This window comes from Electrona antarctica, assembly GCF_951216825.1.
Source record: "Electrona antarctica genome assembly, chromosome: 19".
Taxonomy (NCBI): domain Eukaryota; kingdom Metazoa; phylum Chordata; class Actinopteri; order Myctophiformes; family Myctophidae; genus Electrona; species Electrona antarctica.
The window spans coordinates 40,632,775-40,658,380 of NC_136800.1; the positions used below are offsets into that span (position 1 = coordinate 40,632,775).

At 41.6% G+C, this 25,606-nt stretch overlaps 1 protein-coding gene across 1 annotated transcript; it reads left to right on the forward strand.

Annotated features, from left to right (window-relative positions):
- Positions 1 to 7,855: 7,855 nt before the first annotated feature.
- LOC306943181 (histone H1-like) lies at positions 7,856 to 8,416 on the forward strand (the record flags this gene model as incomplete). The annotated part of the gene is made up of 1 exon (XM_079529387.1): positions 7,856 to 8,416. One exon carries the CDS (start codon positions 7,856 to 7,858, stop codon positions 8,414 to 8,416), a length of 561 nt encoding a protein of 186 aa, XP_079385513.1.
- Between the last annotated feature and the right edge of the window lie 17,190 nt (positions 8,417 to 25,606).

Below are 25,606 nucleotides of genomic sequence, written 5' to 3' on the forward strand. Positions count from 1 at the left end.
TCCAAAATGTAAAAACAAAATATATATATATATATATATATATATATATATATATATATATATATAATAAGGAATTAATTTTGATAATGGTAGTGGAGATATTGTAAAAGTTTGTCACTCTCACCTCTCTCTCTCTCTCTCTCTCTCTCTCTCTCTCCCCGCACGTGTGTGTGTGTGTGTGTGTGTAACTTATTATTTTGCTATTTGTGTACAAGTCGTGTATCTGGTCTAGTCCGTGCTCTGTGTGCATTAATACAACATGTCCACGTTTACTGTACAACAATATTTCGCCTGAATGCAGGGGCGCAGATAGCATTTTATAACTGGGGGGGATAGATTTGGGGGTATTTGCGCGCGCGGAAAATTTCACGAGTTGGGGGGGGGGGGATATCCCCTCCACTTTTGCACTGAGGGGGGGACATTTAGTGGCAGCGGTGGCCGAACGGATTGCGGAGCGGTCTTGATACCGGAAGGTCGCCAGTTCGAATCAGCGGTCCGACACGTTAAAATTACCATCCGCTGAAGTGCCCTTGAACAAGGCATTGAACCACTACGATGAAATGTTCTATGAGCAGGGCCTGGCTGGAAACAAGTTCTTGAGCTTAGCCCAGATACCCTGGGTAAATATAGTAATCATCATAATCATCCCCTCCACTTTTAAGCAAAACAGCTGCTGCCGTGGATACACCAAACCAGCAGTAATACGCCTTGAAACGAGAACTGGTTGCTGCCTGATCATTTTTTCCTTTTCTTCCGCTCAAAAGGTGGAGGGGACGATCCCCCCCCACCTCATAAAACTGAGGGTGATTATCCCCCCCCCCCCCCCCCCCCCCCCCCCAACTGCGCGCCTGCCTGAATGCAATGTCCACTTGAGGACATGCACACACGCAGGGACGTGCAGAGAGTGTTAGAGGGGCAGGGGCTGAAATCCCAAGAGGGCACTTTTGGCCCAAAATAGTGAAAATAGCAGATCTACAAGCTGTGAGCTCAGCTATAGATCAGCTATTTTCGGGGCGCAACCCTGCACTCTGTATCTACTGGAGATACGGTGTACGGCATGGATTTCGAAACAAATTAGTTCAGGAGACTTCGGAGAGAAAAAAAACAATTCTCCTGAATGCTGCCTTCCGGTATGGCATGGAAAGGAGAGGAAGGGCATTTACATTTATTTCACCGTAGTAAATGCTGCATTTGTGGTCTGGAGAGGACAGTTGTTTTACAGACGGTTAAAAGGGCAGGGGCTGAAGCCCCCTTTGACGTCTATGTGTGCACGTCCCTGCCCAGGTTCACTGTGTTTTTGTTTTTAATCATTTTTTAATGATTTTGTAACCAATTTTTCACCCCTATGACAATGATCTAATGTGATCATGGGCTCTACACACCCTCCGCCAACCTAGTCCCCATATATGGGGGACATGGGGAGAGCAACGGACTTGAACGCATGCTTCCTTCATGCCTGAGTGTCCAAGTCGCTCCTTAACACCTGACAGGGGGGAGTTTCCCTGGTTGGACGTAGCGCATAGATGGAACACGTTATTCCAAACAGTTGACTGTGTTTTTGAGGCGAGCGTTCTAGTATCCAACTGGACAGTGAGTGACAGAGCTGGACCAGCCAAACAAGAGTTCGGTAGCTTAGCGAAATTATGTGGACGCGGCGGACAAAAGCACCAACATTTTTCCACATGCTCTCCATAACCATACGTTTCATTTTGAAAGGGGGGCCACGTCATCAAGATGTCAGAAGGCGGCCATCTTGGCGTTCAAAGATGGACGCCATGTAATCTATAATCTATAAGTGCTGCTATCTCGGCTTCTAAGCCACTTAGAAGGTCAATCTTGGTGTCAAAATATACATTATCTGGGTCAAGGAATGCAATAAGGTCATTGAGAATATCACTAGATGTTTATTTGTGCCAATATCAAATAAATACGGTCATTCTAGCAACATTTACATAATCTTTAACTTCAAATTATCTGTCACAGTTACAACTGCAAAGAGCTGTGCAATTCCAGTGTGCCTTCTGACATGAGCATCTTGCACCACAACCCTTTTTACAACTGCACTTTACCAGTTCATTGCAGGCTTTTGACGCCATAGGTAGAGTGCTCCACACAGGAAGCCAGACCTGGTTGTCGACATCCAATGTCCATCCCCATCCTTCTGGACTGGGTGTTGGCTGCTGGGCCAGTTCAGACGTGGCCCAGATCCCAGACTGGTATAAAACTCGCTTCACGTGCTGCAGCAGTGAATCTTGTGTTGGTGGAATGTGTTCCATCGTTTTGTTCTTCTGGCAGAACCATTCTCGCCGTGCTTCATTGACAGATTCCAAATCACTTGTTTTGTCATACATGATGACTGTAAAGCGCTCAAGAAGCTGAAAGTTTTGGGCATCTATGGTCACATTAGTGTATGGATTTTCTGTCATGTAGGTGAAGGCCTGGGTGACCTCAGGGTAGGAATTCCAAGCCGCCCATGCTGACTTCTTCCCTTTCCCATCGAATGCTGATGTTGTGTCACAGCCTGTGTAACAGTGGAAGACCGGAAGTGCTGTGGACTTGTCTTTGCCCAGAGCATGGCAGATGGTGTTTATATGAACATTGGTGTAGTTTTTGCCAGTGCCAAAAGCGACCCAGATGTCTGCAGCTGGATACTTGGTGAACAGGGCATGAAACTTACCGATGAGGATAACAACAACATCCGTATCCACAGTGCGTATCAAGCAGGTAGAACAGCCATGTACCAGGGCATCAAGCAGGTGAATCACTATCCTGGTGTCTGCCTCTTCATGGTTACATGGCAGCATGTAGTGGCTAATGTCTGTGCCAACCACTGTGATGCCAGATGTAATGAAGACCAAAAACTACACCAATGTTCATATAAACACCATCTGCCATGCTCTGGGCAAAGACAAGTCCACAGCACTTCCGGTCTTCCACTGTTACACAGGCTGTGACACAACATCAGCATTCGGTGGGAAAGGGAAGAAGTCAGCATGGGTGGCTTGGAATTCCTACCCTGAGGTCACCCAGGCCTTCACCTACATGACAGAAAATCCATACACTAATGTGACCATAGATGCCCAACACTTTCAGCTTCTTGAGCGCTTTACAGTCATCATGTATGACAAAACAAGTGATTTGGAATCTGTCAATGAAGCACGGCGAGAATGGTTCTGCCAGAAGAACAAAACGATGGAACACATTCCACCAACACAAGATTCACTGCTGCAGCACGTGAAGCGAGTTGTATACCAGTCTGGGATCTGGGCCACGTCTGAACTGGCCCAGCAGCCAACACCCAGTCCAGAAGGATGGGGATGGACATTGGATGTCGACAACCAGGGCTGGCTTCCTGTGTGGAGCACTCTACCTATGGCGTCAAAAGCCTGCAATGAACTGGTAAAGTGCGGTTGTAAAAAGGGTTGTGGTACAAGATGCTCATGTCAGAAGGCACACTGGAATTGCACAGCTCTTTGCAGTTGTAATTGTGACAGATAATTTGAAGATTATGTAAATATGTTGCTAGAATGACCGTATTTATTTGATATTGGCACAAATAAACATCTAGTGATATTCTCTATGACCTTATTGCATTCCTTGACCCAGATAATTTATATTTTGACACCAAGATTGACCTTCTAAGTGGCTTAGAAGCCGAGATAGCGGCACTTATAGATATTACATGGCGGCCATATTTGAACGCCAAGATGGCCGCCTTCTGACATCTTGATGACGTGGCCCCCCCTTCCAAAATGAAACGTATGGTTATGGAGAGCATGTGGAAAAATGTTGCCGCTTTTGTCCACCGCGTCCACATTTTGCTAAAATATGGCCTTAAGCTGCCGGGCTATACTGGTAGCCAGAGGTTTCCTTGTGTTTGGTGCGACCAGAGCGTCTCCGCTGACTATTCCTGCAGGAGCTTCAACGGGCGTATTAAAATACCAGGAATATTCATGTTCCCGTCCAGCAGGATTCACTGGTGATTTAATCCCAGCTGTAAATACTCTACCTAGGAGAGGAGAAGTAGCACAGCCTCTCTGATAAATAATGCAGCGTGTGTATGAGTGTGTGTGTGTGCATGGCTGAGGGAAGTAGGGGTGCACCCCCCCCCCCCCCCCCCCCCCCAGGCACAGCCCCCCTCGAACAGGAGGGGGGGAAAGAAAAAATATATATATATATGAATAATAGAAATGTCACGTTATTATTTATATAAATAAAAAGTGCAGGGCCTGGTTGGAGGATAAAATAAATAGTATTCTTAAACTACACTGACTTTTTTGTTTTGTTTTTATATTTATCATCGTCTCTGCTCTGCTGCTGACGCTATTTCCGGTTACCTTTACGCACGGGGCGCACAAATTTGAATTTATCCGGTCAGCCTGACTGTGTGTGTTGTTGTTGTCAACATGGCTCAGAAGAGAATGAGTGATTTATTTGGTGGGTCCAAGCCCAAATCAAGTCTAGTTCATGAACCCTTCATGAGCACCAGCAGCAGTGTTCAGCAGGGGGACGAGTGCTAACGTTGAAGAGGACATTGTCGTGGAGTTGTCGAGGAGGAGGACAATAATAAAAACAACAACAGCAGCAGCAGCAGCAGTGTTCAGTGTCCTGCACCTGCAGCCATGAGCCAGGCGACTACCATTATTACCCTCACGTACATAATGACATTCTGGACACGTAACACACGTTGGATATACAGTAAATGCCATGATGAGGGAATTAACCACCCCGGAGCGCAAAAGCACATTTGGGGTTTAAGGTAAATAAATAATATAGTATTTACTAATTACAATGGCCGCCGTGCCAACTGAACTGCTGACTGCAATTTAATGTTAGATATTAGTTTCTGACGGGGAGGGATCTATGATGAATGATGACGATACAACACCCGGGTGAAGCCTCTCGTCTGGGCCACTACAACAAGCGCCGCACCATTCAGACCGCCGTCCGCCTGCTGCTCCCCGGTGAGCTGGCCAAGCACGCCGTGTCTGAAGGCACCAAGGCTGTGACCAAGTACACCAGCTCCAAGTAAGCTGTTCTGTCTGCTCTAAACACAACGGTCCTTTTAAGGACCACACATATTTTCCAAGAAAGAGTTTATCCGAATGCCTACAGATTCAGAACCTGCCAACTGCCAGTTCTGTCTGTCTGTCTGTCTGTCCAGTTATTAATCTAGTCATTCATTAGACGGTTATATAAAATTACTGCTATGAATATGGTCTAATCTTTAGAGCAATTTATGTAATTCTAAACTTGATAGACTGATGCACCATTAAACAGGAATGTAGGCTCTGCTTTCTAGTTAAGACTAGGAACTACAATAATGCAAGGCCTGCGATTCCCATTTATCTTTTCAATTTGTTCATAGAAATGTAAATTGTAAAAACATTTATATAATTTATTTCAAATACAATTACATAAATAAAAATACCCAACATGTTGCATCATCTCCCTTGATGCGTTCATATAGATGGAAATGCATTTTATCGTTCCATATTTAACTGTTTGCTATGATAACTATTGCTGTTGGCCAGGAATATGTATAGACAGAATATGGCATTTGCTAAGCAGACACATTATTTTGATTTACACAACAGTTGAAGATTAAATGCCTGTTTTTGGGGTTTTTTTAATAGTTGATTAAGAAGGCCTGGTCTTACTTTAATCAGAAATAATAACTAATAATGCATCTAACTGAAATAAACCAAGGATTAAATGTGTGATCAACATGCAAATGATTTAAAGACATTCCGCTGCACAGCTCTACCCTGTTGGGGAGGGCAGGCATTGTTTCATTGTATTGAACTCAACAAGATGCTTCACACCAAAACCAGCAGTTGTTCACACTTCATAGTCCTGGAATGGGTGCAGAATGAGACTCTTCTGTACCAAGCAAGTCTAGAGTTTTGGTTTAAATCTAATTTACATGTCTATCAGTGGCTTCTCAAAGTGCAGGTGGGGGTTGCAAGCATGTTTCTACTATGGGGAGGGGATCAGAATTTTAGTGTAAGAATTGTTATCAGAGTAATAAATACACAAGCTTGTACAGGACATTGCAGAACACATACCAGGACGCTGTCATTGTACAGCTGCACAACTCTTGAATCCAGTCACCAGGAGTTAAAGGAGAATTCCATGCTAGAAGGCTTTCTTACCTTTCTTTGTAGTTGTTACGTCCCCACCAAAGAGGTCCAGGTGTTATTTTGTGCAAAAGTTCCTTATTGGCTATTTCCCTTACCATAAGCCCTAAATTAATTGAATTGAATGGGAATTGAATGGGGCTATGGGGTGTTGTGCTAATTTGCTTATTTCCATCGCTCAAAATTATATATTTTTTGTATATATCCTCTCTTCATAATGTAAATAATATCCCAAGCGGCACAGTTTACTACTTATTTCGATGGAAATAAGCGAATTAGCACAACACCCCATAGCCCCATTCCATTCCCATTCGATTCAATGCAATTCATTGAGCGCTTATGGTAGGGGAAATGGCCAATAAGGAGCTTTTGCACAATAAAACACCTGGACCTCTTTGGTGGGGACGTAACAACTACAAAGAAAGGTAAGAAAGCCTTCTAGCATGGAATTCTCCTTTAAGCTGCAATTAAATTTAGTTAAATCTCCTATTCTTGTGACATATTGTCAGTGCACTAATACAGTTATTTTTTAAATAAAGTAGTGAAACAAACTGAAATTGTGTATTTTTGTATTGATTATTAGACATACCTTTGATCTACTATCACAGTACAATATCACAACCACATTAAGGCTTAAGATGAACTCCATGTATGGATTCTAAACATACAGCCTTGAGACTAGCTGAGTTATATTTGAAATATGTCTGATATTACTACTAATAGTCCTACAGCAGAATGAATGAATGAATGCATGAATGGCATTCCAATGTTGTCTATCTCATTTTATATGATATTACTGTTACCATTCTACATATTGCATATGCACAAAATATTTTCAAATGATACTGACAAGACGCTTACCATGATAGTGTCAGGATAGTGAATTTGTGATGATATCTAATCATGATGATGTTATACTAACCATGTGATTGCAATAATAACACAACACTCAAGATGTATTTTGTCTCACACCAGCCTAGCTGGGACGGTGTAAAATGTGACGTTTTTACAATATGTATAGGCCTATACTACAATAACATTGGCTACAAACTGAAACTGACATATATAAACTATAAATATAATGTATTGTCAGTGAAACCATAATCAGATACAGATACAAAAGTTGATTGAAGGTTTAAACACGTTTTATTTCCTGTGGTTGATCACAGTAGGTTATTGTTGTTTTCCAACAGCTGTCAATCTTGTCATTGGAAGTCAGGCTCATCTCTCCACCATCATGCTGACTGGAGTGTGACTGGGGTCAGAAAACCTTTCATTTATAGCAAAATTAAGGACATAACAAGAGTATAGTTTATGGTATCAAGTCGCCATGAATGTTTGCTAAGAAGATTGTGAGTACTGCTGTTAAGGTGACAGTTTCAAATGTTTTAAACTGCTCGGACTGTGGAAGGGTGATGTTTTGAGTGTGTAACTTGAAAACCAGAGTGCTGTTTTTACCTAAGACATATCAATGAAAATAATGCCCTGTGTGCTAACTGGTCAGCTCTTTGTTGCATTTCATAAAATAAAAGGTAGTTTGTTATATGTTATTTTAATCGAAGAGAAAACACAAGTGGCACAAGAGAGAAGATACTCGGTGTGTGTTGACTCTACATGGTTCTCACGTGGTGTTTAAGTCCAGCCCCTTCACAGCCTTCAGCATCACTCTTTCATAGTTTGCTTCAGAGAAGGAACAGCAACCGACCGAGAGAATAATGGCAGAAGTCGCACCAGCACCAGCTCCTGCACCGGCCAAGGCCGCGAAGAAGAAGGCAGCTCCCCGACCCAAGAAGACCGGACCCAGCGTCGCTGAGCTGGTTGTCAAGGCCGTGTCCGCCTCTAACGAGCGGAGCGGTGTGTCCCTGGCTGCGGTCAAGAAGGCTCTGGCTGCCGGCGGCTACGATGTGGAGAAGAACAAGGCCCGCGTTAAGATCGCCGTCAAGAGCCTGGTCGCTAAAGGCACCCTGGCCCAGCTCAAAGGCATCGGCGCGTCTGGTTCTTTCAAGACGAGCAAGAAGGTGGAAGCGGTGAAGGTGAAGAAGCCTGCTGCTAAGAAAGCAGTCAAAGCAAAGAAGCCTGCTGCAGCCAAGAAACCTGCAGCGGCCAAGAAGTCAGCCAAGAAGCCTGCCGCCAAGAAAGTAGCAGCTAAAAGCCCGAAGAAGGCCACCAAGAGCCCCAAGAAAGTGGCTAAGAAGCCCGCAGCAGCCAAGAAAGCTCCAGCCAAGAAGGTTGCCAAACCCAAGGCAGCAAAGAAGGCCGCTCCCAAAAATAAGTAAACGGTGCACCATATTTATACCCACAAAAGGCTCTTTTAAGAGCCAACCACATACTTTTATAAGAGTATCCTCTTCACTTTATTCTACACCATGGGATAATTACCAGTTCACGCCTTTGTGATACATTACCACCACACAAATAGTCCGTAACAAAGTGTAGCCAGGCCTAGTTCATTTTAAGACAGCACACAAGTGGGGCTCATTTTTAAGTAACATTTAATAATTTTGCCTATGGTCTAATCCCCAGCTATTTCTACCCTGCCGTTTCTCTCATTTTCTTAAGCCATGAATCACTGATTTGATGTTGCGATTATATTCGACGATTATATTCTTTGGTTCATTCTATTGTCGTTGGAAAATAAAGATTTTACATATAGTTCAAAATCATATAAATTTTTATAGATATTAACCACTTCTACATCGTCTAGACCTAATTGTGTGCAGTAAATGGGAAGTGACACATTTCAAATAAGCATTACTCAATTAATAAATGGTAAATTAATTAATGCTGTCAAAGGGCAGCATTTGGTAACAGCAATTGTATGTAAATTATTGTATCAGTGTCTTGGATTGATATAATATTAATAGGGGTAATGTAAAAAATAAAACATGATTTATAGAAGAGTACACTAGCAATATAATATTACTGTAAAGTTAACTATCCGAGGGTGATGTGAGCAAAACGAACCAGGAGGGGTGTTGTACTGTACATAGCCTATGATATTATATTGTATTATATTATAGAGTTGATATTATAGAGTTGACTAGCAATATACTGTACGTTTAACTGTGAGAGAGAGAGAGAGAGAGAGAGAGAGAGAGAGAGAGAGAGAGAGAGAGAGAGAGATTCATTTTCAGGAATCGTTCTGTCTCTCGTCTTTGAAGAATGCAGTCCCTATAGTATCTCTGGATGATGATGGCAGACAGGCACATGGCCTGAAATTTGATGTGCTCTCTGTGCTTTCTGAATGAAGATTGGATGACAGTAGCTGCTTTATGGCGACGAGCAAGCTCCAGTCTCTCCCTGTGGCCTCTGTAGGCTGCCTGGAGACCGACCACAGCACTCATTCTCCGGTATTGTTGCATTTGCTGCTTGGTTGCCACAGTGGCTCGATAACGGAGGACTTCAAGGCGAGATATCGTCTGTGTTCACAGTGGGTTCTGTAGATGATCTGGATAACAGTGACGCCGTCACCTACACCGAGCACGCCAAGAGAAAGACCGTGACTGCTATGGAGGTCGTCTATGCTCTGAAGAGACAGGGACGCACTCTGTACGGATTCGGAGGTTATAATAAATTAATCCCATTATTTAAGTAGGCAATAGGCCTATTATTATATTTTATTTACTTTTAACATTTCATTTACATACAGTTACAACATTCAAAGTATACACATTTCCTAACTAAACAACCCCAACCCTTAATAATGGAAAATTAGCTTAAGTTATGGCAAATCTGGAAAAAAAAAATGCTTACCACTAGCTTTCTTCACAGATGTGTTCATAAAGGTGTCTACTATCACAGAAACAATTGTTCCAACCCAACTCCCTTGGGAAACTTTGTGACAGCTGCTGAAAGTTGGGGTACCATTATCAACCAATATAAGGCAAAACATTCCAAATTTCATTATACTTTAAGTAGCATGTGACATGTCAAACTAGGGGGTTTTCATGATGCTGAATCCATTGCAAGCATTAGTTTTGCACAAAAAACACTCCTTTGCCTAAAAATGCCCATAGCCATCATCACAAATGTGATGAGGTCAGCACATTTGGGCACATATTTGGGCAAGTGGCTATGGTCGAATTTAGCCCAAGGAGTGTTTTTCGTGCAAAACTAATGCTTGGAATGGATTGAGCATCATGAAAACCCCCTTTGACATGTCACATGCTACTTAAAGTATAATGAAATTTGGATTTTTTTTTTTGCCTTATATTGGTTGATAATGGTACCCCAACTTTCAGCAACTGTCACAACGTTGCAGATTTGCCACAAGTTAAGCTAACTTTACCTAACTACCTTCCAGGTGCATGATCTTCTACTAGTATCTGTGCTACAAGCAAATACAAACATTACAACAAGAATGACAAGTAGACAATGGTAACCATGTAGTTTAGGCAATACTTTTGAAATTATCGTGACTGTTTCGGATATCAATAAGCCATGATTTATGGACCGTCACTGATTAAGACTGAAATGGCAGAGTAGACACATTTGAAAGACTTAACGGTGACTCATCACTGTCAATGCATACTCCCTGGTCGGGCTGCCTTGAAAACTAGTAATCCTAAACGCTACAGTATAGTAGACCATATAGGACTGTATTAAAGGACCTATCCTTACTAATCATGATAAAATGGCACCATCAGTATGTCTCATAGGACTGCAGGCATTCTGGTCCTGAAAAGTTGCATTGCGAACTTTATACGAACCATAATACCATAACCATAATACAAATCTAAACATTTTTTGTAGAAAATCAAAAATCTGCCTCCTATGAGACACACTGAGTAGAAACAAATGTACCATTTTATCATGATTATTAGTGAGGCCCTATTATATGAAGATAGGTTGAAAAGTGGTGAAGTGGTCCTTTAATTGACTTTGATTGATTGATTGATTGAAATATTTATATTTATATATTTATTGAAATACAGTTTGCAGAATTACAGTACATTTCAAGCACAAACTCAATACAAAGACTGTTAACTGTGAGTGGACGACCCAATTAAGCATTACACTTGTTTACAAGAGGGTCCACCATGTTCAATTCATCAAAACATTTAGAGACGAACAAATAGACACTTCTATATAGTCAAAGAACAGAACAGGAATTCATCATAAAGGAGGTAAAAAGGGAAAAGAAACATATACAGTGAGGGGAAAAACGGGGGGGGGGGGAGGGTGGGGGGGATTCAAATTTTACGGGGGACAGTTTCGAATTGCAGCCGTCCGTAGGTGCCCTTTGAGAGCGGTTTTGAAGGAGTCAAGGGCATGTCTTAATGACTGTTGGTAGGGCGTTCCACATTTTGGTGGCATAGGAGCGAAAATAATTTAGTCCCTTGTTTGTGCCGAATCTGGGTTGTACATGGTTCGTTGCACTCCCTCTGGTGTTGTGGGTGTGGACTTTGTTAACATTAAGGAAGTATCTAGACGGGTATCTTGGTGGTGTATCGAATCTTGTGGACCAGACCCATTACAAGATGCTGTACTCTGTCGTCGACCCTAAGCCATTCCAGCCTGTCAAAGTGGTTTTTAGTTTCTGACCGCAGCCTAGTTGATTGTTTAGTAGCTTCCAGAGCTCACGACGAGGATTGTTTTTGTTTTCCTCTGCTTTATCATTGATGAAGTATTGAAGTTACTTTTAGCCTATTTAGTCATGGTAGTTACACTGTTTCTAAGCTTGTTTTGTTGGGTTTTTAGGATGCCCAGTTGGGTTTGGAGATCACTGTCGAAGCGCTTGGCTAGCTTGGACTTGCATTTAAGTTCAGAGCATTTTTTGTCTCTGGCTTTCATTGCAGTCAGTATGTCCGAATTCATCCATGGCTCCGAGCGGGTTTTGACCCTGTTGTTTCTCAAAGGAGCCATGGTGTTTGCTGTTTGAGCTCCTGAGCTCATCGGACCAATCCAGTTTCTTCAGTTCAAGGTTAAAGGCCTCGCTAGAGTAGGTTTTGAGGTCCCTATAGATATGACTGTTTTGTGACAGTCAGACTTTTTGCGGGTACAGAAAATCATAAAATTATCACTAAGCCCACATACAATAACCCCTTTCTTGGAGATTCTGGATTTGTCCGAGGACAGAATGAGATCAATGACAGTTTGATCACACATTTACACAATACTTAGCTATGATGAACAAGGTCAGGGACATGGGCCATAGAAATATAATCTCGTAATAGTAGCAAATGGACTGACTGCAGTAAGTGGACTGACTATAGAAAGTGGTAGGCCCTACAACTGCATTTAAATTGGAGTACGGCATAGCTATATGGGTTCTGGGTTGTACATGGTTCGTTGCACTCCCTCTGGTGTTGTGTGTGTGGACTTCGTTAACATTAAGGAAGTATCTAGACCATTACATGGGTATCTTGGTGGAGTATTGAATCTTGTGGACCAGACCCATTGCAAGATGCTGTACTCTGTTGTCGACCCTAAGCCATTCCAGTCTGTCAAAGTGGGCAGGGGTGAGGTGGGTTCGGGGGGTGAGGCCAAGTAGGAGCCTGGCTGACCAGTTTGTTTTGGGAAGTCTGGAGCCTAGTTTTAAGGGCCTTTGAGGTGCTGTGGTACCAGGAGGTGCATGCATAGTCAAAGAAGCCTTGTACGAGGGCTCCTGCTAATCTTGAATTAATCTTGAATGCTGATCTTGAATTCTCTGCTGATCCTGTCAAAGTGGTTTTGACAGGATGCTGATCTTGAATTCTCTGCTGATCCTGTCAAAGTGGTTTTTAGTTTCTGACCGCAGCCTAGTTGATTGTTTAGTAGCTTCCAGAGCTCACGACGAGGATTGTTTTTGTTTTCCTCTGCTTTATCATTGATGAAGTATTGAAGTTACTTTTAGCCTATTTAGTCATGGTAGTTACACTGTTTCTAAGCACTGTGATCCAAGCTAACACTCTTATTAGCAGAATGTTTTTGTTTGGTAATTGAATACCAAACTCTAAGACTTGGTCGCCATTCTGTCTCAATAATTTTGACCCACATGAAATTCTTATCAAAATGTATTGATAGTTTTCACAGATCTGACATCAAATCAAAGTCTGTTTTCCAAGTGTATTAACAGACAGCTGTATGTTGAAATGCTTGGCATGTTCTATGAGTCAATAGTAATTATACCTGGTGTCAAAGTGTTGCACTCTGCAGTATAGTTCAATTTGAGTTACTGACATGTCCCTGTGTGTGCTATGATGATGAGTATCATTATCACAGCACACACAGTGACTCAAATGAGTGATACACAATTTCAAAAGTGAGTGTACAAACCTGTTTTAAGGGAACATAACATGAAGGACTTTATTCGGCCTCCTGTTTGTCTTTGCACAATAGGTCAGTGACATAAAAACACAGACAAAAAAAATAACTTTACCGGAGACGAAGTGCATGTTGTTCTTACAGTAGGCTTACGGTATTTGGTCTGCATACAGTGTGTGTGTGTGTGTGTGTGTGTGTGTGTGTGTGTGTGTGTGGACAGACCGAGAGAGAATGACAAAGCACACCCACAAAGGGGTGGGTGTTGGGCGGAGTTGCGGATAGTTGCCTACGCCCTCGTTCGCTGGTGGTGCCCCTCTCGCATATATACCTGTTCACTCACTGCCACAGACTACAACACAGACTGTGAAGCACGTTGCCTCGGGAGAACCAAAAGATAACTAACCAAATTCGTTCCACCGAGATATTCAAGTTCGAAGGAACGGTAAAGTATATTAAAAACAACAACAACTAAAAGGATCGCTGCTCCAACGTCTGCTGAAGATCATTTAAACTGAGAGAAGCATCTGAGACACTTGCGAGGATGTACTTGTTGTCTGCCAGCTGCGTGGGTGCCCTCATCATCGCTGTTATCTGCCAAGGTAGGCTTTGTCTTCATAACCATTCTGAATCATATTTCTTTTGTTTTAATTGTGTGTACTTTTGTGCAAAAATATAACGGTTTTGCTGCAAAACAATGCATTTATGAAACTTAATTGCGTGCCACTCTGTAACCATGTTCATTTATTTAGAGAATTTAGTTTTAGTTTTGTGTGTGTTTTTTTTGTATAGAAAAACAATCAATATATGGTACGAAACCACTCATGGGTGTGTATCTGAATAAATTAGCTTAAAGTAACGGTACGAGACGAGATGAGTTATAGCCTAATTATACCATTTCCCACTATAAAAAAGCGCAAGAGGAGTTTGAACATTCACAATGAGTGTTTATAAATCGATTACTCGTGCCACCTATACCTCAAGGAACAAATGGTACAAATCAACATAGTGCTGGTTGAGCAATATAACAGGCTAGATTTAGAAAGAGCCTAATCTAGACTGAGGTTATAGACTGCTTTATATTAGGTATTCCATGCCTTTACCCCTGGGGTTAAGATGTATGGTGTCACATGGGGTAATGGTCCCAGCATGAGACAGGAACAGGTGGATATAGTGGTGCCTTTCTCGAGCCTTGTGATGAGGGACAGTGTTAATGATTCCTATCTGTTTTCAGTTTTCTGCTAGAAGGGACATGATATATTCAACCTTTTCATAGCGCTTTTTTTTTTACAAAAATGATAACACAATAAATCATCCAAGATTAGTTAACCATGGTCTAATATCACTATATACATCTTTAACTGGATTACTTTAATGAATAATAATAAATAAATGTGGGAGAATATAATTGATTAAAACTATATATATGTTTTGAGCTAATTGTGTCTTTGCTAAGATCAGTGAAACAGCAGTAAGGGAATTCATATTCCCATGATATGCACATACAGTGCATAGATTTGATTTGCTGTTCCAAGGGAAAATACAATTTCTCGTGTCGTGAAATATCTTTTTGTCCACATCATCATGTGACAATCCGTTACTCTGGGAATCAGTGTAATTGCAGCAATTAAACACCCTAAATTTCACTTGCATTTTGGTGATTGGCTTGTCCTGCTATCAAGTAAGGCTGGGAGATGGCTAGGCTACATTATGTCTTTATAATCACGACTAGAATTGCCTGTTCTATCATTACAATTTTCATTCATGTTAAGATATGCATGCTGGTACAGTTGGGTGCCACCGATATTGTCCCTTATCATTTGACCCATTTAGGCCTGACCTCAAAATTTTAAAAAATCCTTCTAAATCCTCCAGTTTTCTGAAATAAATATTTTCACGATTTTTCAAAAATAGCAGATCTACAAGCTCGTAGCGCGCCACTCGGTGGCGCGCTATGAGCTTGTAGATCTGCTATTTTTCAATAGCTAAATTATAACAATGTTTAAAACACCAAAAGGGGTTCCCGCCCAAAATGTGTTAACTGTCCTTTTGCGCAGATCACGCAAACCTCAGCAAAAAGAAAAGGACAATATCGATGGCCTCCAACTGTATGTCTTTCTGCTCATTTGAAATGACTTTCTTGACTAAAGATTCTAGCTTCTGGCTTTCTCTTCCCCATTGTTTGTTCCATTTCTCTCTTATTCAAATACAGCATCTTTGCAATGCCATGCAAAATAAGGCTTTGTCATCCAAAGGGTGGATCCCCAAAAAGCAATGTATCAACAAAGTGAAAGGCATGGCAACAGGGTAGAGTTGGCCGCGCCCTATGCAGTAGCAATCCCATTTTATGCAGGAAATTCCCCCCATTGAAATTCATGAACATATCCTTAGTTTTGGTGAAATCGGTCAACCCTTGGGTTCATGGGGACTGTATTGTGAAGCAAGTTATTTTTAAACAGATAGTGATTTCTTCTTTCTGCTCTTCTCTTTGTCATGAATATGAGGAGCATGCACCCCTAGGAGAGGGCATAATATATCCACTGCTTGTAAAGTACAGGGCTTTGTTGGGCTTTAGGGCGACCGTTCTGCGTGGTTTGTGGCGAGTTTATTTGCTGTTTTGTTCAATATATTATAACCATCATTTATGGATTACACACTCGGACTGCTGATGAGCTTTGCTTGGATAGGACCATAGTTATGTTACTTTGCAGTATCTTAATCCAGGTGTTCTCAACCTTTCTGGCTGAGGACCCCTGTAAATGGACCCCCTGAGGACCCCCTGAGGACCCCCTGAGGACCCCCTGTAAATGCTTTGGCCATGTCTCGAGTCCCTGACCAGGGGCTTCTTGAAAAGTTACAATTTGCGGTTCTATTTATTCTTTAACGTCAGGCTAATGCCAGGCCGCACTCACACATTAGCTCGCAGCATGTGTCTGCCCCATACACACCCATTAATCTCCCCCCTATCCCCCTCCCATGAATGGGTGTGTGGGCGGACGCATGCTGCACACAAATGTGTGGCCTCATGTACAAGAGCGCATTCAGTGTAAAAGTCAGTGTTAAACGTGTATTTTTGAGTCAGAAGGTTGTCATCATGGCTATAGTTAACAGGCTGAGCCCCAGTGACAACGTCAATGAAAATTTGGTTTAAATGTATCTTTTTTCCTCTCACTTTCAGTGAACAGTTTGGAAACCAAACTCTGGGGCCAATATGGGGAAACACTTGAGGTGCCATGCAACAATGGAAATGCATATCCAATTGGCCTTCATATCACTAAATGGAAATACGTAAGTTATTAATTTCTTCATTAATTTATTTGGGGCGAGACAGGTGGTAACTTATACAGTATACCTTGCGATACCTTGTCTGAAACATACAGTCTCTATCTATCTACAATAGAAAATGCAACTGTTCTTACTCATTAACCTATAGTTTAGACTCGAGTTTGCCACTATACTTTTACAGTTTTTAGAACTTAGCCGGCAGAAGAGTAACAAAATGTACAAACTTGATTATTCCAGTGGAACAAAGGAGAGGGTGTTTCAGTTGACCTAATTGTCAAGAAACCAGACCATAGTGCCGAATTCATCGCCGAAGACAGCTACAAAGGCCGTGTGAGCTTGTCAGGAAAATCCAGTCTACTCATCTCTGAAGTCACCCTCAATGACCAGAAGACTTTCACCTGCGTGCTGGTACTTGCAGTAGAGGAGAGAGAATATCCTGTTTCTGTGCAGATCCACAGTGAGTAAACAGAACATTAACACATTCTATATTAATTTCTACTCTTAATTTTATTGTCTCCACCAGGCCGAAAGCATGGGGAGAGAGTATGTTTTGCACTCCGTCCGTGTGTGAGTCTGTGTGTTTCCGTCCGTCTGTTACCAGCTAATCTCCGGCACCGTTAACCCGGTCGATGCCAAATTTTGCACACACACTCCCTGGATGCCAACGATGAACCTCTGCCCCAAACCTTCCATAACGGCCTGTTATAGCGCCACCAGGAGGCCAACTTTTGTAAAACACATTTTTTTAAATTACTCCTACAGATTCTGTCCAAAAATCCCGCAAATCGTTAGTGTTCAAAACGAATCTGTCCGATATTTCATATTCCATCCTAATTGGCTAACATTGTCTTTCAAAGTTTGCAGGATTGTGTGTGCGCCCGTCCGTCCGTCTGTTAACAGCTAATCTCCGGCACCGTTAACCCGGTCGATGCACACACACTCCCTGGATGCCAACGATGAACCTCTGCCCCAAATTTTCCAGAACGGTCTGTTATAGCACAACCAGGAGGCCGACTTTTGTAAAACACATTTTTTGATATTACTCCTCCAGATTGCAGCATGCAATTTACTTGAAATCTTTCACAGACTTTTCTACTAGGCTGAGGAATATATCCCACCCTTTTCACATTGGCCTGTTATAGGCGCCATCAACAGGTGGATTTTTGCAAAACACATTTTTGGAACAAAATGCCTCAAATCATCCAATTGTCATCGAAGGCGTAAGAAGAAATGGCACCTTTTTTCACATTGGCCTATTATAGCGCCACCAGGAGGCCACAACCTCACCTGCCCTGGTGGAGACCTGTGCCCCGATGGGCACTTTAACTAGTTGTTACTGGTATTTTTGGGGGTTTTTTGTCATAAATGTAATTGCACGAATAGTTGATGATATGCATGGATCAGTGTAAATAATGAATAGGATGTTACCGGCAGTTTCCCGGCAGTTGCTGCGTGAAGCGGTGACCACGAGATGGAGCGGCAGTGGAGTGACATAATCCCCCGGCACATGCCGCCCCTCCCCCCGGCAGTGCCGCGGCTGTTACCGGCAGTTTACTGGCAGTTGCGGCGGCGGAGCTGCCGGTCCTCCCCCCGGCAGTGTCTCATGCCGTTGTCGGATTATGCACTCGCTGCTTCTGGTTTATCTATGTACTATATAAATGCACCCTTTATTGTCTCCACCAGGCCGAAGGCATGGGGAGAGAGTATGTTTTGCACTCCGTCCGTGTGTGTGTGTGTGTGTCCGTCCGTCCTTCCGTCCTTCCGTCCGTCCGTTACCAGCTAATCTCCGGCACCGTTAACCCGGTCGATGCCAACTTTGCACACACACTCCCTGGATGCCAACGATGAACCTCTGCCCCACATTTTCCAGAACGGCCTGTTATAGCGCCACCATGAGGCAGCTTTTCACATTTTTTACCTAAAACTGCACCGATCTGCGTGAAACATTGCATGCACACTCCTTAGAGGCCAAAGACAAACCTTTGACCTGCATTTTCCGCATCTGCCTTTTATAGCGCCACCAGGAGGCCGACTTTTGTAAAACACATTTTTTGATATTACTCCTCCAGATTCTGTCCAAAAATCTCACAAATCGTTACACAGTATCTCTATAGTCATGTGCTCAAGTCGGATCTGTCCGATATTTCATATTCCATCCTAATTGGCTATAATTGGCTTTCACAGTTTGCAAGATTGCCCCGTTTTGAACAAAAGCCTCAAATCATGAACGCAGCATGCAATTTATGTGAAATCTTTCACACATTTTCTTACTAGGCTGAGGAATATATCCCACCCTTTTCACATTGGCCTGTTATAGCAACCACCAACAGGTTGATTCTTGCAAAACACATTTTTGGAACAAAATGCCTCAAATCATCCAATTGCCATCAAAGGCGTATGAAGAAATGGCACCCTTTTCACATTGGCCTATTATAGTGCCACCAGGCACTCTGCATTTCCTCAACAAAATGAAGAAAATGAAAATGAAAAAAACTAACAAACAAAAAAACATGTTTATATTACTCCTAAACATTTTGCCAAACATCACACACACACACACATTATTATTATTATTATTATTATTACTATTATTATTAGTAGTATTATTATTATTATTAATAATAATAATTAATAATAATTATTATTATTAATAATAATCATAATAATAGTAATAATAATAATTAATTTAGTTTAACAGACCATATTTGTCCCCCCCGCGCACGGAATGTGATGATTTGATTGGCTGAGCACGGAATGTGATGATGCATGATTATGTATGATGATAAGACCGCCACTCACTTCACACAAATGTGATTCTTTTCTCTGTCATGCACACAGCTAAACCAACGCCTACACTGATATCAGACAGAACCAGTGTACTGGTATATGACAGTGTGACTCTCACCTGTACTGTGGAAGACAGTACAGTTTCATGGGACATCTACTACATCTACTGGTACAGAGAGTCTAGACCAGTGGAGGTGATAGGTGGATCAACCCACACATTCATTCCCTCCAGTGTCTCAGAGAGTGGACAATACAATTGTCGAGGAGGGAGAGGAGACCCACGATACTACACACATTACAGCAGCTCAGTTTCTATCACTGTCTCTGGTGAGTTATAAACACTATTTCACAACTACATCCCACTTTATTCCACAATGTTTTGCTGTAGATTCATAATACATTATTGACCCATGCATGTGTTTGTGCAGAGAGACCTCCAGCTGTTCTGACCGTTCTGCCCAACCCAGCATTTACTGGAGAGACTGTTACGTTCACATGTGACATGGGAGAAGGAAAGCTCTGGTCTTATACAATAGACAAAGATGGTGCTAACTTTAACAGCTACTCTGGTCAGAGTCCTTATGTATTTAAAACAACGCCATACAGCACAAAGGACAGTGGTGAATACCAGTGTACCGGTCGTCTTACAGAGGATAACCTGGTTGTGAAAAGTGATAAAATCACCTTGACGGTATCATCAGGTAAGTCATATAATTTACTCATCACTGACATTATGTTCATGATCATTTACAACATTAATATGATGGTTTAACTATGGTTCTGTAGTACTGTAGCCATAAAGAGATGAATGTACTGTAAGGATGTGGGAAATGGGACTCTATAATCAGCAGTGCTTCAGGGCAGAGGTATTGTGTGTGTGTGTGTGTGTGTGTGTGTGTGTGTGTGTGTGTGTGTGTGTGTGTGTGTGTGTGTGTGTGTGTGTGTGTGTGTGTGTGTGTGTGTGTGTGTGTGTGTGTGTGTGTGTGTGTGTGTGTGTGTGTGTGTGTGTGTGTGTGTGTGTGTGTGTTTAAAAAAACACTTGTCCTAAGTTTTTATTTATTTGTGAAATAATACTTACTCATTTTTTCACAACTTTGTGTCTGTACCACGGAATGTGATGATTTGATTGGCTGAGCACGGAATGTGATGATGCATGATTATGTATGATGATAAGACCGCCACTCACTTCACACAAATGTGATTCTTTTCTCTGTCATGCACACAGCTAAACCAACGCCTACACTGATATCAGACAGAACCAGTGTACTGGTATCTGACAGTGTGACTCTCACCTGTACTGTGGAAGACAGTACAGTTTCATGGAACATCTACTGGTACAGAGAGTCTAGACAAGTGAAGAGAGGTGGATCAACCTACACATTCATTCCCTCCAGTGTCTCAGAGAGTGGACAATACAATTGTCGAGGAGGGAGAGGAGACCCACCATACTACACACATAACAGCAGCTCCGTTTCTATCACTGTCTCTGGTGAGTTATAAACACTATTTCACAACTACATCCCACATTATTCCACAATGTTTTGCTGTAGATTCATAACACATTATTGACCCATGCATGTGTTTGTGTAGAGAGACCTTCAGCTGTTCTGACCGTTCTGCCCAACCCAGCATTTACTGGACAGACTGTTACGTTCACATGTGTGTGAGTTATTAGCATAATATGTGACCATACCCATAACATCCTATATAAGGCAAAAAAGTCCAAATTTCATCATTCTTTAAGTAGCATGTGACATATGAAACTAGGGTGTTTTCATGATTCTGAATCTATTCCAAGCATTAGTTTTGCACAAAAAACACTCCTTGGGCTAAATTAGGCCATATCCACTTGACCAAATGTGCTGACCTGTGATGACGGCTATGGCCGTTTTCCTCCCAAGGAGTGTTTTTTGTGCAAAACGAATGCTTGGAATGGATTCAGAATCATGAAAACACCCTAGTTTCATATGTCACATGCTACTTAAAGAATGATGAAATTTGGACTTTTTTGCCTTATATAGGATGTTATGGGTATGGTCACATATTATAGAGGAGATCTTGAAAAAACAAGAAGGTGGCCGCATATGGTCACATATTATGCTAATAACTCACATTTCCCACAGGAGTTGAATTTCAAACTTTTAGTACATGTTATTAGACACCTTTAGAAACACATTGGTGAAGAGATTTCTTGGTAACGATTTAGTTCCCAGATTTTCATAGATTTCTCTTACTATAACCAGCTAACGTGAGTAGCATTTTGGCTCGAGCAATCGAACGCGCTATAAAAGCTCAATTGCCGAAGGCCGTCGGCAATGGCGTTAAGCGTCAGTATCAAAATTAGGCTTCAATTGACTTTAATCGTCGGCAATGGCGCCCAAACGGTTTAGTAAAATATGGTTTACTGACCTTAAATGCATTAAAACCGGGAAAGCATCTGTGTCACTTTAGATTTTAAGCACTTTAACCATTGTTTTATACTTTGGCTGTTCAAAAATAGCAGATCTACAAGCTCATAATGATTTGTGCAAATCTTATATACCGAACATTTTTGCTTCTGGGGGTCACTGGAACAAAATTAAGCAGCTATACATAATACTAAATCAATCCAAGATATGTGCATACTCTGAGCCAGGGGTGGGCAACTTTGAAGATGGAGAGGGCCACTATATTTCCACACTCACTCCCTAGGGCCATATATTACGTCGTCGCAAAAATAGCCGATCTACAAGCTCAAAACGTGTCGCAGCTTGTAGATCGGCTATTTTTGCTATATTCGAATTGAAATGTTGAATTATTTTTTACTATTTTTGAATTGGAATCCTGAAAATTAACATTTTTATGTAATTTCAAATGCCTTTTAATTATACTTGTGTTGAGCAATGAGCTACTAATTTAGACTGAAGTAATTAAAGCGAGTCATGTTTGCATGTTGTGGAATTGTAAACAGCTGAAACCAATATTATATCAGTATCCTGACATTAACCTGAGGGCCACATCAAGTGAAGGTGGGGGCCGCATGTGGCCCCCGGGCCGCCAGTTGCCCACCCCTGCTCTGAGCATTCATGTTTGGCTCTTTTGGTCAAGATGCATGCAACGCATGCATGCCAAATTGTAGCCAGTTATCCACATACTAAACCAAATGTTCCTGGTGCCAGCCTCAGCTGATTCAGGAACGGCAGCACCCATGCCAACCGTAATGCCAACCCAGAACCCACCCGATGACCTGATGACAACCCAGAACCCACCCGATGACCAGGATTCAGCTGCAAGAAAAGGTGTGTAGAATTGTGTTCAATGACAGCCAACAGAAATGTGTAGTCCTCCAATGGCTTGTGCATTCCAACCTCATTCAGGGTCATCAATATGTCCATACATGGACAAATGTGTCCATGTCAAAGACTTGGTCTTGTCCATTGGTTTTCTTTTTTACACACCATTATAATGTTTTTATTTTGACCATAAGACCCAATTACAGAATTTCAAGTCTCCAGATTTTCAGGCCTGGTTTTGCAGGCCGAACAGTTGCAATATTAGAAGTCAGATGTTCTCTCCAGATGTTGCAATGCTGTGACGCTAAGGGAACGGAGAAACGCACAAGAGTCCGTGAGAAAAGAGGGAGAGAGAGCTCAACACATTCCAGTCCAGATCCTATTAGCAGCCAGCTCCTTCTCTGATGAGAACATTCTCCTTTGGGATCCTCAAAAAGTGGTTCTCAAATGTTTTATTTGAAAGAACCACCTTAACTATGAGAGGGTACAAATAGAACCAATTGGTTCAGAGTTACAGACCTGTTCGTTTAGGGTCTTTATGCCCTTTATAGTAAGGGCATTTTATCAGGTATTTGACCAAATCTGGGAACTAAATCGTTACCAAGAAATCTCTTCACCAATGTGTTTCTAAAGGTGTCTAATAACATGTACTAAAAGTTTGAAATTCAACTCCCGTGGGAAATGTGAGTTATTAGCATAATATGTGACCATACCCATAACATCCTATATAAGGCAAAAAAGTCCAAATTGCATCATTCTTTAAGTAGCATGTGACATATGAAACTAGGGTGTTTTCATGATTCTGAATCTATTCCAAGCATTAGTTTTGCACAAAAAACACTCCTTGGGCTAAATTAGGTGTTTTTTGTGCAAAACGAATGCTTGGAATGGATTCAGAATCATGAAAACACCCTAGTTTCATATGTCACATGCTACTTAAAGAATGATGAAATTTGGACTTTTTTTGCCTTATATAGGATGTTATGGGTATGGTCACATATTATAGAGGAGATCTTGAAAAAAACAAGAAGGTGGCCGCATATGGTCACATATTATGCTAATAACTCACATTTCCCACAGGAGTTGAATTTCAAACTTTTAGTACATGTTATTAGACACCTTTAGAAACACATTGGTGAAGAGATTTCTTGATAACGATTTAGTTCCCAGATTTTCATAGATTTCTCTTACTATATGAATAGGCTTTAACTCTTCCTACTGTACTTCTAGTCTTTCCTTCACAGGCGTTAACAATGATACTAATTAAGGCTCTGTTCCATATAGTGTGCAGTGGTTCTCAAACCTTTTTTATTTCAAAGACCTCATAACTCTGAGAGTGTACAAGTGGAACCATTTAGTTACATTTGTACACTCGCAGTATTACACACCCGTACGGGGCCATTTGGAACCCACTCAAGGACACTTTGAGACCCACTGGTGTAGCAGAGTGTTTCCAGTGAGCCAACATGCACAATAGCAGCATCCTGACTCTGTTTGACCAGAATGGACCGACCGGTAACACCTGTGAAGGAAGTAGGGAAGGGGCCCAAGTTCTGTCCAAAATGGCGTGTGTGCATAGAGCCCATTAAAAGTACACTTTGTTTTAATTGTCTTGTTTCTAACATTAGCTCATTAGACCTACCAGACATGCAGTCTGATATTACTTTGTTATTGCCCATTGTGTTAAGTATTTAAATGAACCAATAAGCCTCTTCAGATATGTGGTATTGTGTGGCTAACCATTCATTATCCCTAGTTCATTCCATATAATTCATACAGTATATATATATATATATTCATACAGATAGACAGAAATCATGAATGTGTCTCCCACATTTAGGTGTAATTAACTGTTTACTTGAAAGCAAATGAAACCCAGTAATGTAATTATGTTTTTCTCATAAGTGGATCCTACATCATCTATACCAGTAGCTGTTGGAGTGGTTGGTGGTTTGTTGCTTCTCCTACTTGTCGCAGTTGTCGGCTGTCTGATTGGTGTGAAAACATCTAGTAAGTTCCTCTACCAATTTTAGGTTACACATAACATACAATGTGCTTACCAGTTACTGCTCGTGCTCAGCAGCAGTGTCAAATCATTTGCTGCTCATCACTTTTGTTATGTTCAGAATTGTTCTGATACCACTGTTGCAAATTACTCAGTTGCAGCCTAAAATGCTGGATCAAGAGTCTAAGCACCGATCCTAGGGGTGTGAATCTTATTTTGTTTTCGATTCTTGGGGTCGATTCAGTATATATTTTCAAATGGGGTCAAAGTGGTTAAGGTGATGCCCAGTGCTATATTAAAACATTTTTTAATCAACTGATAGTCAAGTTCAAGTATCAAGATTGGTATCACGAAGGGAAGAATTCTATCGGCACTGATGGCACATCTCTAACATTGTTATGTTGTCGCTGTGTTTGAATCTCAGATACTTTCAGAAATAGGATTTCTCCCACTGTGAGGAAAAGATTCCCTGGGCCTCTGAGGGCCTTCCTTTTTCCTGAAGGTGAGTGAGCTTGAGAACTTCATTTGAGCAGTTTGTGATGTGACTTGGTCTGGAGTTGAACCTCCATTCATATTAATTAACGCATTATAATTATAATTAATGTCATTATAAAATTAATAACAGTATCCATAGGGATGAGCATACCAGCCATATAACACATGATATCTGTGTGTTCATAATACACCTCCAATCATTTAATCCCGCAGACAGGGCCCTTCACCCAATTTCAACCATATCTTCATATATTATTTGGTCCTTAATGTGTCATGATCTGTCTCTCCACAGACCATGTCAGCCCTGGCCCAGCCCAGCCCTTCCCCCTATAAGACTGGACTCATTGCAAACATTCAGGGTCAGATCATAGTTTGATGTT